The 19029-nt window shown below is 39.5% G+C and overlaps 1 protein-coding gene across 1 annotated transcript in view; it reads left to right on the forward strand.

Moving 5' to 3' along the window:
- The window catches only part of DOCK10 (dedicator of cytokinesis 10), a gene marked incomplete at its 5' end in the record, with an annotated part of 163080 nt that overhangs the window by 105267 nt on the left and 38784 nt on the right, over positions 1-19029 (forward strand). The window contains 11 exons of the mRNA XM_082487337.1: positions 735-814; positions 4207-4394; positions 5031-5096; positions 5982-6074; positions 7942-8065; positions 8217-8338; positions 8986-9072; positions 9606-9698; positions 11664-11782; positions 14626-14695; positions 18197-18310. Coding sequence (XP_082343463.1) covers positions 735-814; positions 4207-4394; positions 5031-5096; positions 5982-6074; positions 7942-8065; positions 8217-8338; positions 8986-9072; positions 9606-9698; positions 11664-11782; positions 14626-14695; positions 18197-18310 — 1156 coding nt within the window. The remainder of the gene's footprint in view (positions 1-734; positions 815-4206; positions 4395-5030; positions 5097-5981; positions 6075-7941; positions 8066-8216; positions 8339-8985; positions 9073-9605; positions 9699-11663; positions 11783-14625; positions 14696-18196; positions 18311-19029) is intronic.

Here is a 19029-nt window from a genome sequence, read left to right on the forward strand (position 1 = left end):
TTCTTCCTGACACTTCTACTCTAAATGTGCCTAGAAATTAATTAATCTCATTAACTTCCCCTGTTCCATTTGTATAAAATCAGATCATAGAAAGATTGAATCTCAACTGCAGGGATTGGATTGGGCCCTTAACCTCTTCTGCCATCTTATTGTTACTGGTCCAGAAACTTTACTGAAATTCTCACTACTCTTATGAGAGTTGCCACTGCTGGGTTTGTCTGTAAAAAGCATCTTCTAGATAAAAGGAGTTTAGCGTCACAGTTTTGGTACTTCTCAAATTGCTTGGGCACGAGGAGTATGTCTTGGTCGCTTTTCAGTGTGGCACTTGCAGAAGTCATGATGCCATGAACTCCTTTTGGCTCAGTGGTCACTGAATGCCTTTTAGAAAACATTCGATTCAGATTTTAGAAAGAAAAAGTGGGTAAGTTAATTCTCGTAAGGTTTGGTTGATCAGTTTCTTCCTCTTCTACAAAATACACCAGCATATTGCTTGCAAAGAGAAGGCAGGAACGAGGCCAAGAAAAAAACAAAGAGGAGAAAAAAACAAAACAAAAAAATCTTTCCTGCTGTTGCATTTCATTTGAGTTTAATAGCCAATAGGTGTATGTTAAATCTGTTTAATATATATTTATATCTTAAATTAAGGTCTGTTTGTCATTTTAGAATAATTCCTATGATGGTTCTCATCTCCCTTGTTCTAATTTTCTAAAATGTTTTCATTTCTGTCATTGCAGAGCAGAGAAGATTAGCAAAATACAGACTATACCTGGCTGTTTGGAGATTGCAGTTGATTGTGTTCCCTTGGAACATCCAAGTATGATTCCACTTTATAATTAATTATTAAATTAGATAGGACATTGTCAAAGGCTTTCCAGCCATAATTACTGCCTTGAGACAGTTCTGGTAGAAGTGTCTATTGTTGTATAGAAAAACGTACACTGGGCAGTGTTCTTGATTTGTTTTCTTTGATTACACCACTCTTTGTTTCGTCCTGTTCCTGGCTAGGTGTACCCCATCAATATGGAACACAGCGTGCTGAATCCACGTGTAATGAAAGTCAAAGGACCGCTTTTTGGTCTCTAAGGGATTAGGCCAAAGAGCTGAGCGGACTTATGTAGCTTGAGGTCAATAGCCTTGCGCTCTGATGCTCATATCCTCTGTGAATGAACACATATGGGACGTGCAGCAGGTTTCAAGAATGCAGGCTAGCTGGGGGACTTCGTTCAGAGGCCATTCTGGCATCAGTGCAGCAACTGCTAAGACAGATGCTTCGAACTGAATCCTTTTATCTCTTTTTAAATTTTCTCTTTCAAGGGTCACATTTCTGTGACCCACTGTTGCAAAAAGCTCAGGAGCATTGAATTCCTCTGAAATGTATCATCACACATCTTTATACCATCTTCATATGGTATTAGATAAAAAAATAGTTTCACAAACATTTCAAAAGCAATTTTTATTTTTGAAATGAAAAGAAACTGATAGCTCAGAGTAGGCAAAATGGTCCCAAGCACCTTGGACACCTTGTACTATTACCTGACTTGTTATGCACTGTGGCCAAGTGAAAGTCTGGCTTTAAAACATATGTGCTAGTGAAGTGCCCAGTTCCTGTGGAAAGTCAACAAAAATTCCCTCACTCTAAGGAGTACCAGCTTAAACATTTCTTTGGTATGGGGAAAATTTGTCTTACTCTGAATAAGGCTGTAAAATAATTTAAAAACTGTACCAGAAAACTTCCATGCTGTAGGATTCATTAAAACCCCCATGAAAACTCTTCTTGACTGCAGCCAGCTCTGAAGGAAACCTTGTAATAGCAGCAACCAGTTCTGTTGTAACACCTTCCCACCCAAAGTAAGTCAAGTTTGGCTAGCGCTGAAACCTTTTATTGCCAAGAAAAGCCACTGAAAAGGAAGTTGGCCAAAGATCTTGTCAAGAATTTGCCGGTACGATTGTGTCTCTAGGGACCAACACTACCCTGCTTCACATAAACATCAATTTGCACTAGACAACAGAAGGAGAACTTCATTTTTATAAGACTTTATTTACTGTAGCTACAAGAAGAGCTGGAGCCAGTGGTGTATCACGGGATGTTGTCTGATGGTGTTTAACCTGAATCTAAACTTCTGCTTTTTCTGCTGCATGGGGGGAAGCCAAACTCATGTAGCTCTAGCAAAGGGGAAGAGAGAAAAGCTTCCTGAAGCTCCCACCTGTGCTGCATGGTGCCTGCTTGTTGTCCTTTGTGCTGGAATGTTGGGGCACTGAAGCTGGCGAGAGGGCCAGGCTTTCCCTCTGCTTTCCTCCCTAAAATAGCTATTAAAACCCCGAACTGTGAGGCTCTATTCTTGTGGAGGGCATTGCGGAGAGCAGCTGTAGCCGAGAGCCGCGCGGCTGGCAGCAAGCTGGGCTGTTGGCTCCCTGTGCGTGTCTGTGCGATGGAAGCGTGGCACGGAGAGACCAGACCTTCACAGCTGGCTGCGGGAGCCTTCGCGTCCAGCTGCCTTCTTCCCGTTATTGCTGCCTCTTCTCGCACTCCACAGGCCATCGCTGCTCTCCCATCTGAGCTATTGGTATTTTAAAACTTCATTTATTTGTGTTCAGTTCGACCCTATTTCTATTTATATTTCCTCGTGCATTTTCTGTGGGCTACTGGAAGTGCAGTGTGTGGAGGGTGCAGCAAGACTTCTGCAGGGAGGCCTTAGCACTCCATTCTAATCCTTGGGTCGGCCCTTGGATTTCTCTGATGAAAAACAAGGTTAATGACGTTCAAAAATCGACACAATCAGAATGCTTATAAATCAGGATTGAGGGGCAGCTGGCCAAATTATACGGCGTAACGGATCCTCATATTTTAAGATGGGTTGCCTGAGATTTGCCCAAACAGCAAGCTGCCCGTCTTAGCTTTGTAGGCCGGGAGCCATGAGCAGAGTCTCCACAGGACTGGGAATGTTAGTAGCAGAAGACCAAACCTTCAAAAGATTGTATGTGACCCTGAGCATCTTCACTGACCAACAGAGGAATTTGCGTGAGCATTTACAGGAGCTATGGCTGGCACCGGGATGAATAAACCTTCTCAAGGCTTCTCTACAGCAGGTGGTGGTCACTTCTGGCTGACAAATGCAAGAGATTTAATTTAGCTGTTCCCTTTAATACTGCTGATTTTGATTGGGAAAGACAAAAGTTTTCGTATATGGCTCTTTCCAGCTTAATTCAAGAGCTATGTCTATTGGCTGGCTGTACAAGTCAGACAGAGACATTCATATTTTGGTGGGCAGCAGGCTGGGAAGACAGTTTTCAGTGTCTATTTGAAAGAAAGCAAAGAGAAACCACCCTGCTATAGCTGGCCCAGAGCCGCTTCTCCCCCTCCTGTTTGGGGTGCACAGGACCTGCACTATCCTGAAACTGGCAGTTTCCTCTTGTGCTAGTTTAGAAGGAAGTAAAATTGGGCATAGTGTATATGAGGGATCACCAGCTTCTTTCGGCTTCCTCGCCACAGATTGGTTGGCTTTTCCTGTGGGTTATTCTAGGGGGTGTGGAATTAATTTTTAGGCAGCACCTTCAAATTGTTTTTCCCAGGAATAGCTCGGGACGTCCCTAGGTTAGTGACCCTTCTCAGCTGCTTTTGTGCAAACAGCCCTCGAGTTCTGCATGCTGAAGTTGAACATCTCACGGATTTAATGGCACAGGCAGACAGTGTGCTCTGTCCGTTTTTAATCTCTCCCTGTCTGGCTGACAGAGTGCTTATTTTTGTCTTCTGTTATTGCATCATATAATTAATCTAGTTCTGCACTACTTGTTTCTCCATTTTGCTTTCTGTTATTAGATAATAGAAAAACTTAAATGAGATATTGAGCTGTAAAGTTAATTAGAAACAGCATCACTTCAGTATATTCTGTTGAAACTGTCCTTATACCAATGGTGCTGGTATGTCATCAAATGCCATCAAATACCATGTGTGTCAGAAGAGGTATTCAGGGCTGTACAATTTAACTCAAGTGAGATAGACCATTTAAGAATGATAAATTGTAATTGTTTGGAAGTAACATGGATGCAATTTGAGGCAGGACTTGACCTGCTGCATCTCAGCATTACGTACTCTGTGCAAGTTAAGGCAGGATTTTGCTTGTTCTGTCTCAATATTACTTATTCTTAGTAGCAAGATGGTAAAAGCAAACATAATATGTGATGGTTTTCTTTTCTGTTCTTTTGAAGACTGTGTAACTTCGTCTTTTATTCCAATCAAGCCATTTAATGACATAAAGGAGCATCAACCTACAGTGGAAGTTGAGGAGTTTGTACAGGAATCAACAAAGTATTCTCGACCTTACAGAGTATACAAGAACCAAATATACATCTATCCAAAACACCTCAAGTATGATAGCCAAAAATACTTCAACAAGGTACAGTCTGTGACCAGTCCAGGCCAACATTGGGTAGTAATGTGCTCTATGAGCTCTCATTGAAATGAAGGCGTACTCATCATAAAGGAGGAGAAAATGGTGATGCAAGTCACTGTCTTGGCTTTTGATCTTTTTCAATTTTTGCAATCATATAACATTGATACAATTTTAATGAAATGAATCTATGGATTAATTTTAAGTTGTATCAGTGATTCAAAGAGAGGTAATGTAATGGCTTTTTCACAATTCTCAGAAGGGCTGTATTTTGATGAAATTATGTGTGCAGATAAAATTAATCTGAATAATATTTGTAGTTCTTAAATGAAACTTGAGTACTATTTACATTTTCATGGTGATTGAAAATTAATGAAGAACAAGACACAGGTAAGTGCTGATGACTTTATAATCTGCTTCTACACAGTCAGTTTGAGGCCTGGCTTGCATTTTGCCAGTTGTTCTTGGAAATATTATTTCTAGTGATATCAGTGTGACCTAAAAGCATTTTAAATATTGATACACCATCTGCACATTTCTCCTAGATTTTGAAAACAGCTTGTTTCAGCTCTTATAGTTTGCCTGTCTTTTTATGGGTACCACATTTCTGATCTAAGCTTTAATACATTCCTGTCTTTCCAGGCACGGAATATAACAGTTTGCATTGAATTTAAAAGCTCTGATGAAGAAGGAGCGAAGCCACTGAAGGTGAGCTACAACAAGAGTAAATTCAGAGAACAACGTTTCTGAGGGCATTACTTATAAAACCCAAAACTAAGGGTTAAGCTGCCTGGAACAATTAAAGAGTGGATGTTGTCATGCATCCTTCTACATCTGCACTGTGGTTCTGTTTGATCCCAGCTGGTCATAAGGATTCCGGCTCAAAGTGCCATTTTGCAGTACGGGCTTTTTGACTGGTGGAAGGGAAAGAAGACAACATTATAAATCTTTACCATTTTTTACGGTGCAACTTACTTATTCTAAAATTACCATTTACCCTACCTACATTCTCATGGAGCTCAGGACACTTGACTGAAAAGAGTGAGGGACAAAATTAGCAGAACCTTAGACTTAATTCTTAACTTTGCTATTGACAAAGGGCTATTGCATAGTATTGTACTGAGTTTCCCTACCACTAAATAAAGTTGCCATTGCTCAATAATCAGACCTCCAGACTCAATAATCAGCCTGCAGACTGGACTCTGCCAGCAAGGAAATTGTTAACTGGTGAAGCTTTTGTAACATTGAAAAGTTAGTAAAGGCATTGTATTGTGTATTGAACTGCATAAAAGAGAAATAGCTTTTGTAAAGCTTTTTGCAGAAAGCTCTGAAATTGATAACGTCAGGGAAGGAGTCTGAGTCTGCCTTGCTTAGCAGAGTGTAGGGTAATTTTCACAGAATCAATGGACGTTTACTGGAAGTGTGTATAAAAAATTGCAGGTTTGAGCACTTAAAATAATTCTTTAATATTTGATCAAAGTAATTATCAATCTTTTATGATGTTGTTTTCAATGTACATGCATATTAGATACACCAAGTCTAGTATCATCAGCAGAATTTGACAATGTAATTAAAGCATGTTACTTTTATCAGTGTATTTATGGGAAGCCAGGTGGACCATTATTTACAACAGCAGCCTACACCGCTGTGCTACATCATTCCCAGAATCCTGATTTCTATGATGAGGTCAGTCTACTTTTTCTTTCATTAAGTGTCTGCCAATCCCATGTTTGCCAATGAGACAGAAAAATACGTGTAAAGAATACTTCTGTTACAATTGCTTGTGTATCTGGATGGGTCTGTGTTATGTGGATTTACATACAGTCTCATGTTTTGCTTTTTTTTCTTAGTGAGTCCTTCCTTTTGTAAGATGTTCTGAGTACAGTTAAGATGCTGTAGAATTAATTAGGAACAGTCTAGCTCTCTAAAATGCATGTCTGGATTACATTAAAGGTCCAGCTGCATCTCTGAATTCAGTGGAAACACTAAACGTTATGACGAAGGGTGGAGCCAAGTGTCAGAACAAATCCCTCTCTGAGATGTAAGATCTGCATTGGGGCATTTTTGTTGATCCAGTGGTCTGAACAGAATGTACAATGACGTGTAGTGGCTGCAACAAGTCATTTAGTTGGTGCTTTTGAGGTTGCAGCTAGAGAATAGAGCTCGTACGTTGGCCTTTGCCAAATGTTAGTTGCACATGCATCTTGATGTTTCACCAACACCAAGTGTAGATTCCCCAGGCTTTCTGCAGGTGAACTTAATTTCACCCTTTCAGAAACTAGTGTGTTTGATGGCCTGTGAATGGTGAATGTCATGTGTCTGTTCTGGATTTTCCACTGCTGCTTATGTGTAGCGATGAGGCTGGCAAACAGCGTTAGTATATAGCCAGCGTTTTCCAAACGGTTGGCTTGATCTTGGAAAACCTTCCTTTTGCAGTTAAAATTTACTTTGCTAAAATGGCAGGGGCAAGACCAGCAGATAACGTACAACTACATGTGAAGTACCAATTTTAAGATTCATTTTTAAGAACTGGGGTTGAACTTAAAGCATTACAACTTTGGAGATTTTCAACCCCCTGCTACTCCCTTGTGAGCAGCATTTTGGGTATTAACATGTCTGAAAATGTCCTTCATGTGATGCTGGTGAGCCATCTGGTTTGGGCAGATTACTTTCAACTTGAACAAAGAGCTGAATTCAGATCTTAATAGCTGATTTGGGTGGAAGAGGTGTGCACCTGTCCTAAATGACCATAGTACACCAAGTGCAGTCTTTAAAAGAATGTAGTATGTTATCAAGAAAGTTGTCTTAATCTCCATGTCCGAATGCCCGTTTCATATCTATGTTTATGGTATTAGATTCTTACCCATAAGCTGATTTAACACTGGAAGCATTTATCAACAATTTCTAAACCTTACTTTAAGCATAGGATTAGCTTAGATAAACTCTGTCGTAGCTCACAAGGGCAAGGGGTCGTTTTTATTAGTTCCAACATATTTTGATTACTTTGTATTTTTATTCCAATAGATTAGTAATACCTCAAACCCAATCTGTAGGGATTCATGGATGACATGATATGGGATTTAAGACTGAGCAGAAATCGTAAATACAAGTTTATTTTCATGTCAGCCTCCATTACTTGGTCTTTGCCGTGAAATGGTGATGAAGCAGTAGCAGAGGTGTCCTTTTAGTTTTTGGTTTGGTCATTCTGAAAATACGGGATGGGTGATGGCTATTTATGGCTTGTAGAGTGCAGGTGATCACTTCTAAGCAGCGTCCATCACTCTTTAGTTCTGTCCTCTTTCATCTTACGCTCTTTTGTCATAAATGCAAGTATTCATCCACAAGACGGAGAGGGAAAAAGCTGTTTTAAGTAAACATCCTAAACAATTTCTTTAAAAGAGCATCTATTACGCACGCAGACAAACATTAGCCAGTAAAGGCAGGCTGTACTTAGACCTCTGTGTAGAGAGAGATGTCACTTATTGAGACCATCTCTGATGCCTGGTTTAATCGATTTTTAAACTAAAGCGAGGTGTAACATTTTACATTTCAGGTGAAAATTGAACTTCCCACTCAACTCCATAAGAAACACCACATTCTGTTTTCATTTTATCATGTCACCTGTGACATAAATGCAAAAGCTAATGCCAAAAAGAAAGAGGCTCTGGAAACACCAGGTACCTGTAGTAGAATTACTTTCAATTATAAATATAAACGATGTACGTTCAAATACAGATTGCAGAATTTCTGGCTGGCAATTATTGTCTTCCTTTGAACTTGAGAAGCTTGTTTTTCCAAAGAGTCATATTGATTTGTTCTTGTGCACAGTGGGATATGCATGGCTTCCTTTGTTGAAAGATGCCCAGTTAGCGTCCCAAGAACATAACGTGCCAGTGGCAAGCAGTCTGCCTCCCAATTACTTGAGCCTTCAAGAACCAACTAGTGGAAAGGTATTAATTCATACTTTCATATTATTCAAATGGTCCAGAGCATTTATTTGGAGGTGCTTTACATTAAGATCAGATAATAGGGTATATGTTTTAGAATATACGTGTGCATGCCATTGAGTAGATAAACTAATATATGTACTACTGAACCAACAGTTGTATGTTGCTGATTCACAGGTGTATATGGAAAGTGTATTTTGTAGCTGTGTGTTCTGCAGTAAAATACCTAAATTTCCCAAAACTTGAATAAGTGGTCAAAAAGAACACTTCTCACAAACGCAGGCCATATGAAATTCATTCACCAGCTGACGTGATCCATGACCGTGACTCATTCTCCAGTTTTGTGGTGTGATATCATATTTTCCCACTGATCCTGTCCAGCTTGGGTTATTTCTGCCTCCTTGTGTTTGTTTTACTATCGTCATGAGGACAGGGTGGGGCAGAGATCTGGTCCCTTGAATGATAAGGTTCATGGGCTCAGGCTGAAAAGCGGGTTTGTATTGCAATACTTCTGCAGTTGCGAAAGCACAGTAGCCAGCACAGTTCGTGCACGCGCATGTGCAAAGCTATGCCGTATAAATTTGACGCAGACTTGAGTAAGTAGGAAATTAGTGGAAAAATGTATTTTTATTTGTTTTTTGTTTTAATAGCAGATCGGCTGTGAGGTAAAATGGGTAGATAGTGGGAAACCACTTTTCAAAGTCTCTACTTTTGTTGTATCAACAGTAAATACTCAGGTAAGCTGAATTTCCTCTTAGCTCTGTTATCTGCTTACAAACAAAAAGTGTCAAGGAATGTTTGAAAGATGTTCTCAAATCTTGTATGAATTTGTTTCTCTAACATTTAAAGGTTATTTGAATGTAGAAGGGAAAGATGGCAATGATGGAATACACACTTCAAGGAAAAATATCAATTATTTAAGATTATACAAGCAGAAAATTCATGGAATATCTGTTTAAACAGCAAGAAAATGAATTGTGAGCACCAGGAGGAAAAAAAATGTGGCCAGTGAAATCCCTTAGATTGTGAGGAAAAATTAATTGCTCACAACAGTGAAAAAAGTGGTCAAAGCACCTAGAAATAAGTTGTATATACCAAGTTGTGCTGGCCAATGGGTTGGGCAAAATAATTTACCTGTCTTTCTGTGCCTTATGTCTAAGGTGGTGGGGAACAAGTGTGTTCTTCAGTATCACAGGTGATTGCTGTAACCAATTTATGGCATTGCATTCTGATCCTTTCCATACGTTAATGTGAATGTTTATCATTTTAGGATCCATATCTGAATAACTTTTTCCATCAGTGCCAAGAAAGGGAAAAGGATCTATCCCAGCCTCCTACCTCAAACTTTATCAATTCCTGTAAGGTAAAGTAACCTGTAGCACGAACTGTGCTATAAAATTGCATTGAGGGCTTTCTCTCAACTGATCCATCACTGCACAATTCTAAACACGGCATAAACTTACAGGAAGCAGGGCTCCGTGACAGCTCCAGTTAGACTTACTTGATGTGACAGATGGATTGCTGGTCACAGCACTCTCTCCCATCCCTTCTCATTTAGAGCGTGGCTGCACCTGCCCCATCAGCTGGGATAACGCAGCCTATGCTGGCCCTCAGATCCTGTTAAAGGGTGGTGTAGTGTTGCTCTAGGAATGTCTGGGGAAAGGAGCTGCAGCCTGCAGAGCTGCTGTATTCCTGCTAGTCTTCTCTTGCCTTGGATACGTTGTATTCTTACCTCCTAATTGGCTCTTCACATTTCACTCGAAAAACCTGGATGCTATCCAAAGGGTGCTTGCTGCCTGTCAAGTTCTGAAATCAGAAAGGACATACCCTTTCTGCAGAGATGAAACACGTAAGCAAGACCTGCGTTAAATGTGACTGTATTCAGTTGAGGTCAAAAGCTGTGGGAAAAGAGGAGTATAACAAGCAAATTAGAAGAGCAGAAGGTAAATGTAGGGCCACGATTCTTTACCTGTTCGTGAATGGTGAAATTCGGCATTCTCGCTTTGCAGTCTGCTTACTGAACTTCAACAGGAGGATAAGCAAGAAGACTCACAGGGTAGCTGTGACACTGTTCCACATTACTAGCTCTAAAACATCATACGTATGAATTTTCTTCGTTATTTTTCCCTTTAGCATCTGTAAAATCTAATAGGTGTTTTGGGGTTTAGATGTTACGGGCATGTAGGTGCTTTCCCCCTTTCCTTCATTGTTAATCTTTTCCTGTTTGAGTGTACCTTAATCAGATTTTGTAAAGCTGCTCGGGAAGAGATTTTTGCTTTAATAAACAAACACTAAGTTCCAATAAATCATGGCAATTCTCTGGGCAAGTCCCTAAAGGTGGCTACTACTTTTGTTGATAGATGCTAGTAGACCTGAAAGGTGTTGCTTTGTTTTTAAATGCTGTCTTGATTTAAAGACATCATTAAGGGATGTTTTCAAAAATGAAAATATCAGTGTTATTTAGAGGTTGTACCTCTACGGAATTAAGTCCTTTACTAGTAATTTTTGGGAAGCCATTGAGCATATCAGTCAAAGTTTGGGAACCCATAAAAGTTTCACAACTTTCTAGACAGTAAATCAGTTACCTAAACTAAAAGCATTGCACTGTTCTTTATTTGCTGTTTGTAGTTTACCTTTTAAAAAGATTTCAGTAATTTTATTAGAAAGCAGAGACAATGTTGTATGTGACAAGGGATCAATTATGCAATATAACCAGGGAATAAGTAATTTTCCCCAGAGTATTTTGCTTTTATTTATAAATCACTAATACCTTTGAAGAAATTCTGGAAACATTTGGAAATGACTGAAATGAAAACCTAGGAAGAATTCAGAGGTTTGGTGTTTTTTTTATTAAAAACTCAATATTCTCCTTCATCAGACAAGATAATATAACGTCAGTCCAGTCAGGTTAGAGTGTTAATACTACTTTTTACAGACCTCTGCATAAAAAGAATGAGTTTTCCTAAAAGTATTAGGTAATGCATATCTTGAAGATAGTAACTAAGTTCTTTTATTGCTCTTACATACATATCCTTAGTGAAATGTGAAAATTGGTTTTGGTTTCTCTTTTTTTAAATATTTTTTTCCTTAAATCAGGGTAGAGCAAAACATTGGATTTCTGAAATTTGGACAATAACTACAGTTGCGTTGGTGGTCGTATTTAAAACAAACTCCATTGGAACTGGTCCTCTACATGGTTGTCCTGTTTTTCTACTGGTATTCCACCAGTGGCTGCACTGCATTTTCCCTGCTGAAGCAGGAAAGCGAGTAATCAGCTTTTATTGCTTGTATTGGAAATCTCTCATTTTCTTTCTTACATCTGTTACAGAATTTGCTGAGGATCGAGAAGATCCATGTAATTATGAATTTTCTTCCTGTAGTCCTCAATCAACTCTTCTGGGTTTTGGTGCAAAACAGTGATGATGAAGTTACAACGGCTGTGACCAGGTATCTGAATATTTTCTGTATGAGGAAAAGAATTCACTCTAGAATGCAAATGTAGATGTTAGTCCAATTATAGCTGCTCTCATAAAGGCTGACTATGACATTTAGACTTTAGGAGGCAAGAATGCCGGCTTCCCTCTTGACACAGGGCTCTGCAAATAACGCATGGAAGAGCGTGGTATCATGCGGCTGACTCTGATACCAACCAGGAGATCTTAGACACGGTGGATGTGTCTGTACCCTGGGGCAATCATAGGTAAAGGTCTCATTCTTAAGGAGCTTAGTGCTTCCTGACAAAGCTGAATATCAATTTTGATGTGTGTTTGGGTCTGAGGTTGTGGAGTTCAGCATAGGAAGAGCTTAGCATCTTGCAGCATGCAATGCACAGTCAAACAACCAGGTCATGCTGTTCTGGGGCATTTTTTAATTAGAGTATATCAGCAATAACTGAAGAGCAGTGGAAGGATTTTCCAGTGAGCAGGCAAACAGCTGGAATGATTTGCTGAGTCTTTCACCCCTCACATAATGAAATTGTCTTTATTGATGCTGTTAATCAGGGCAGCAGGAAAAAAATATTGGAGAGATTATTACTGGTGTCTGTAGGAGGGCAGAAAGTTGCATTGCATTTTCTTCTGGCCATAGCGGTGTTTTTGTTGTACTTCTGCCAGTAGCTAAACATGGGGACTACACTACAACTAGTAGGAAAAAAAAATGACAACTGTCCTCAGCAACCCTGTTAGATTAATCTGCTGTCAGTGTATTTTCTTTCTTTCCACAGATTGTTCTTCAGAATTAGTTCCTGAAGAAAGATTAATTAGGAAAACTTAAAAGGATCAAGGAAACAGAATTCCTCGTCTTAGCCTTGGAAAGCTAGAGTTTCAATATCCTTTATCAAAGGATTGTGGCACCTTGCAGGGCAAGTCTAGTTTTACCACACCTAGGCACGAGGGTTAGGAGAATCTTTCCTTGTAAACATGTGTGATTTCATCACTGCATACTGTTTTCAAAGGGAGAGAGGCAGTCAGACCTTTGTTCAGGACCCCCTTTATGGCCAACAAATCAACTGATGTTAAGGCTAGATAAGAGAGAATGAAGAATTGTGTCCCAGGCTAGAATTTCAGTGACGGTTAACTGACTGGAAAAGAAGCAGCAGCTGTTTAAAAAAAGGTTTTCATGATTAAATGGAAAAATTGAAGGATTTTAATTTTTTCACACTTCAGATTTTGACTATACACCCACCTGGCCAAAAAAAAAAAAGAAAAGAGGGATTCTCAGTGTTTTTCTTGTATGTATGGTAGCTTTTGCGCTGGTAGAGTTGATGTCAAGGGGAATATATATGTCTGCTGTGTGTGGCATTCATTGATGTGTCCTATATATACACACATTGTATTTTTTTCTGAATAGCTTGAAGCAGCTTGTGTTGAACATATTAAAAGCAACAACAACAGAATGAGAGCATAGATTGGCTTATGTGTTGGGGAGAAAACATTATCCCTTTATACTCTCTCATGGTTATTTACTTGTCTGGGCGCCCAGTCATGTCATCATTTCTCTGTCTCATCTTTGCCAGAACTCATTTCCATTTCAAATCAGAATACAGGCTGAAGGATCAGAATGGGCACAACTAATTTTGTCATACCTTTTGTGTTTTGCTACAAGTTTTACGTCTCCTACTAACAGTAACAAATGATACATATGAAAAATTCTGACTGAAAAGAATAACAAAGCTTTTGAAGCCAATAATAAGAATTGGCAGAAAACACTCAAACCACCAAGATGTGTATGTGGACCACAGTCAGGCATATTAATAATCCAGTTTTGTCATGCTTGTCTTTTGCATACCGCTGAATTTGAAGTGCGGCTCACTAATTTTTGACATTTTAGAATCACAAACTGTTTCCTCCCCATTCTTTTAACATAAAAATAAGATTATAAAATTGCAGAGTCTTTTCTAATTAAGTATCCTGAAAAAATGAGATCCCAATAATCAAGAGGAAATCTCATGGTTAAGTTGAAGACAACTTGTATTTTGTGAAACAGAATAATCTCAAAGAAGGCCCAGGTACAAACTGAAGAGAAAACCTTGCCGAAACACTCGGTCTCAAGTGGTGCCGTCTCCGCTGTTAGTAGAAGCTCAGGTTGCGATAGCGGGTACCAGCATGACCCAGGCAACTTTCTTCCATGTGGCTGATCACCAAGCTGATCTGCAGAAGCTCAAAGCATCTATGGTTGCACCAAATGTCCAGCCTCTCCCTGCGGCGCAGCGATGAGAGGGTGCGGTGCTCAGCCTTCTGTTCCGGAGTGCTTGGGCACTCAGGCTGGGGCTGAGCCCGAGGTTATGGGCAAAGAGAGGGGCATGCTCAGGCTTGAGCTTAGGCTTGTGTTTGTCTTTGATTAACAGTGCCGTCATAAGCAAATTATCAGAGCTTTACAGAATTACCAAGATCTGAGAGAACCTGACAAGTAGCGTTCCCAGAGAAAGAGGCTCTTGCCTCTCTCTTTTATTAACATACTCTAATTTTTCTTATTCCTGATCATCCAAGGTCTGTCCAAGCTTTAGACAGTTTTCTTTTGTTGTAATATCAGTACAGTTATAATTCTTAAAACTGGATGCATTTTGTTAGACGAATGCATAGATAACAGCACCATCCATGCAAGTGGAGGGCCCAAGGAGTGACTGTGTTTTCCCAGCGGGACAGTTTCTGCACATGCTATTGATCATTTGGATCGCATCTCTTATGGACTGCTTTAAATGAGGTTACAATAACAGAACAATGTGATGTATCAGATGGGCTTTCTCAGCTTTATGACATAAAACAGCTCAATTTTCTTTTTTTGTCTTGCAGGGTTTTTACTAACATTGTTGCTAAGTGCCATGAAGAACAACTAGACAACTGCATCAGTTCTTATGTGACGGTATGATTGCTGTTATACTGTTAACTATTTTATGGGGGTGGGGTGGGGTGTTTTTCTGTGTTGTTTTCCTGTTTACTCTTAGTTGTCCTTGTTTGTAGCTTTCTCTGCATTTGCATCGTAGCTTTCTGCCACTAGTAGGATGGGTGACTCTGGATAGGGAACTAATGTAAGATTTGGAAGAGGCTGAGTCAGTTCTCCACTGCCATAAGTTTCTTATGTCACCTTGAAAAAATTACACTGCCTGTCTGTGGTTTAAGGCCATCCTGTAGAGCAGGGACACTCCTTGGAGTGTCCTCCACCAAACTCCGACGCACCCTGGCTCACAACCTTGCTCTGAGGAGGACAAAGGGCTGCTCATGTTTCGTCTGCATGGTGCAGCTTGCTTTCCATAAGACCCCAAGTTGAGCAAGCACGGGGGGAGGAAGCTGCAGTGGACTCTTACAGGGTACGGGGATGTGGGAGGGACAATTCCCCATAGTTGGCTGATGACTAGAGGTTACATTTTAGAAGCGAGACCTAGTGCAAATGCACTTCTAGGAGCGTAAGCTTAACATCAGTCTTTGAAATGGTGTAAAACTGGGAGATATATACATGAAGGATCATGAGAGTTCAGCTAGATAGATACCAGTGAGAGACATTTAATGTGGTTTGCTCGCAGTTCAGAGCATTCCTCTTGACTGTGATGAGATTTATCACTTTTAAATATCTAGCCATCTGTATTACCCTCGTTGTAGTTGAAAAGGATCCACAAGTGGTAATTTTTATGGGAGACGTACTTCTGGGTGCTTTTCATGGTTGCAAGATGGCTGCATGTTTCTTAGGAAGCTATAGCTTTTTAACTAAGCTTTTCATTATTTTCTTAAGTCATTATTTTAATGCAAGATCCGGTGTCTTTGCACGTGCTATTGTACATAAATTCTTTTCTTATCTGTGGAGTTCAGATTCTTGTAACTGTTCTATGTTTGCTCAGCTTTTTTCATCTGTTATTGTTTTGAAGAAGAGGGTATATATAGAATATGTATGGATATATTCTGTGTACGGAGTTTGGTTCCGGGCAAGCTGTAGTATTACTTAAAAAGTCAAAGGAGTGGCCTCTTTAAAGATGATGTCCTTGCTATCTGTATCAACTAAATATCCATTAAATGACTATGAATAATGCTATTGGCCAGCGAGTGTCTGTCAATAGCATATTTGAGTAACAGCTTTATAAGCTGAGAATTTTATGAAGAAGCATGTTTTTAAATAGAAGAAGAAATTAACTGCCGTTACCGGTGTGGACAGAAAAATTAATAGGCAAATGAACCTCATTTAAGGGTATTACACATTTTTTTCCCTTTATTTGCCTTTATATTTTTCTCTTCCTTTTAATTGCGGGGGAGAGGGCTGGACAATTTTGTTCTGGTCTTACTAGATGAATCAGTAATGAGTAATGCGTTATTTGCTGCATGTAAGTTGTAATATATTTGAGTGTGATGTTTATTAACTTACTTATGTATTTCAAGTAGCAGCATAGAGGAGAATTGCAAGTTGTTAGAAGAATGGAAGTAGATATTGCCATCACTTTGTCTCTTGGCCTGCTCCGGTTCAATGGTGACTGGAGGTCGTGATAGCAATGAGAGATCCCCCCCAGTCGTGGAAAGAGGCTATGAGTGACAAATGTCTGTATGGGCTTCTGGGTGTCATGATATTCTGATTCACTGTGCAACAAATAGTTTTCATAATGTACATTCCATTTGTGGATTGTAAGTAATACATATGGCATAAGTTTTGGGGAGTTTAGGTGGGGCTTTTTAAATTAACTTTAGGAATAAAGTGAGAGCAAATGCATTCCTGCGTTCCTCATGAACTGTGAAGCCTTAGCATGTTCATGGGTAGAGTAATGAAAATATGGTAGGAGTTCGGTTACTAAATAGGAAAACTTTTAATTTCATTGTTGACAACTCTTGGTTGATATTTCCATGGTATGGATTTACTTTCATACTTCATGAAAGTATGTGTTTACAGGTGATACATCTCAGCATCTTAGTAGTCAAATTTGAGTCTCAAGTACTCTGATTTCAGTTTTCATCACTGATTAAGAGGAATTCTGCTGAGGTCCAGCAGAACTGTTCAGGCTCCAAAATAAATAACCTATGTAGCATTTAAAGGTAGTTAGTTAAATGGGTGTTAACACCTTTTCTACTCAATAACTTCTCAAAATTGCAATAGACACCTATTGTGGCTAAATATCTTTGAAATAACAGGTGATTATTGGGCCACACCAAAAGTCCATTTCACCTGTTTTCCCATTTCCAGCAGCAGTGAAAAGCCAAGAACTTAATCTCTTTTGTCCAGCTGTAAGGAAATGAGTAAGTACATTAGAAGTGCTGTTTTGGGAATAAGTAAGTTGAGAATTGGGAGTCACTCAGATGCAATAACAATGCGAAATTACACTGACTTAAAACTGGACCCAGAAGTGTCAAACTGTGTAGAGAGAAGCTTGTGGCATCTGCTTCAGAAACAAGGCTGGATATTAATAAGACATTTTCAAATGACATTCCTTTCTTTTATCTACCTGGTTTAATTGAAAAGGTATTTCATCCCAACTGGATGGACTGGCAGAGCACTTGCTTTAGGGAAGGAGTAATGGAACCCAGTACCAAGTTATTAGCTTAAAATATTGAATAAAACTCATACTAGATTTATGGGTTCTGAGCAACTTGGTAGATCAATTCCTCTCTTGAGGGCTTGATTTCTAAAATGGGTATAGTTTTCCCCTTCTGTCAGCTCCAGTGGGTGCTCTACACCTTTCAGGATGAAGAGTTTTTACCAGCTCTGACTAGCTGTTGCCCCTGGAAGAAAGGAGCAAGTGAAAGGTGGCCCTGACTAGGTGGGTGAAAAACCCTCCATACTTCCTCTGCTTGCTCATTCTTTTTTTTTTTTTTTTTTCCCTGGTGAAATGGCTTGAAAGGCAGTTAAGAGGTGTCAGAATCCTGTGCCCTGTTGAAGAAATAAACCAAAGCACTGATTTTAAGCAGAAATTCCTCTTGGTTCACATTAAGCTGGAATCAACGGGAAGTTGTGTTTAAAGCTGGGATTTTGTAGGGGAGCAATGCTGTGCCATTACTCTTAGGGCAATTAAACTTTATGTGAAAAATGCTTAGGAAGCATTTTTTCACTGAAAGGGTTATTAAACATTGGAATAAGCTGCCCAGAGAGGTGGTGGATTCACCATCCCTGGAGGTGTTTAAGAAAAGGGTAGATGAGGTGCTTAGGGACATGGTTTAGAAGTGGTGGTGTTTTTATCAGGGTAGGTTAACGGTTGGATTTGGTGATCTTAAAGGTCCCTTCCAACCTCACTGATTCTATGATTCTATGAATGTATTGTTCAGTCAAGATATTCTGGCGGCAAAGATTGTCAGCTGTTAGTGGTGTCTAAATAATTTATCTTCTCCTACTCAGGTTTTTTATATTGGTTTTAATGTACATATTGATAATTTTTATTTTTCCTCTCTTCTTCAGTATGTGTTCAGGACCAAATCATTTGAAGAAAGGACTGTTCATGAGGAACTGGCCAAGAATATGACTGGTCTTCTGAAGTTGAACGACCAAGTAACAGTGAAACAGGTTTTAAAGGTGAATGATAGCTTGAATTAGCACATTTGTAGTTTTATTACTGGTTTTTCTGCCTGAAACTCGCTTGGTCACATCTCTTTCTGCTCTTTCTCTGTATGAGCATTGCACAGATCACATCCTGCAGTGATTCAACAGAACAGACTTACCAGACTTGCTACAGTTTCTCAGCGTAACATGTTTCTCAGAATGCCCTGGTTTGCATAATAAAATTCCTCCTTTCTGTTACAGCTCAGTCTGAGTCGGAAACCTAATTTTTACACAATATGATGTGAGCAATTACTTTTAGGATACTTTGTTTTAATTTTTATTTTGGAAGATGCCGGCAGACTATTCCTCTTTAAGAAGAACTTTTGTATCTGATTTCAGCTGCTGCCTTTGAATGACAGTGAACAAAATGAGAATGATTGAGGTGTCCTGAGGTTTCTCATATCAAACCAGGACTAAGAAATTCATACATGTGTGAGCCCCATCACTGAGCCTGTTGGATCCAGTATAGGAGCTAGCCAGTCCAGCTCAGGAGTTCCCAGTGGCAAAAATATGTTCAACTGTTTAGAGTGAACCAGTTCCTATTTCCTGTGTGGAGCCACTGGAATAGCAAAAAAAAGGCTGAACAAAACAGAAAAGCTGGCCTGCAGGAAACCTGGGCCATGCAAAAGTACTTCTGGTTGGATTTGCTGGGTTGGGGTTTTTTTTTTTAAATTCATAAGCTTTTTGAGTGA

This window comes from Vanellus vanellus (genome assembly GCF_965231255.1).
Source record: "Vanellus vanellus genome assembly, chromosome: 8".
NCBI lineage: Eukaryota > Metazoa > Chordata > Aves > Charadriiformes > Charadriidae > Vanellus > Vanellus vanellus.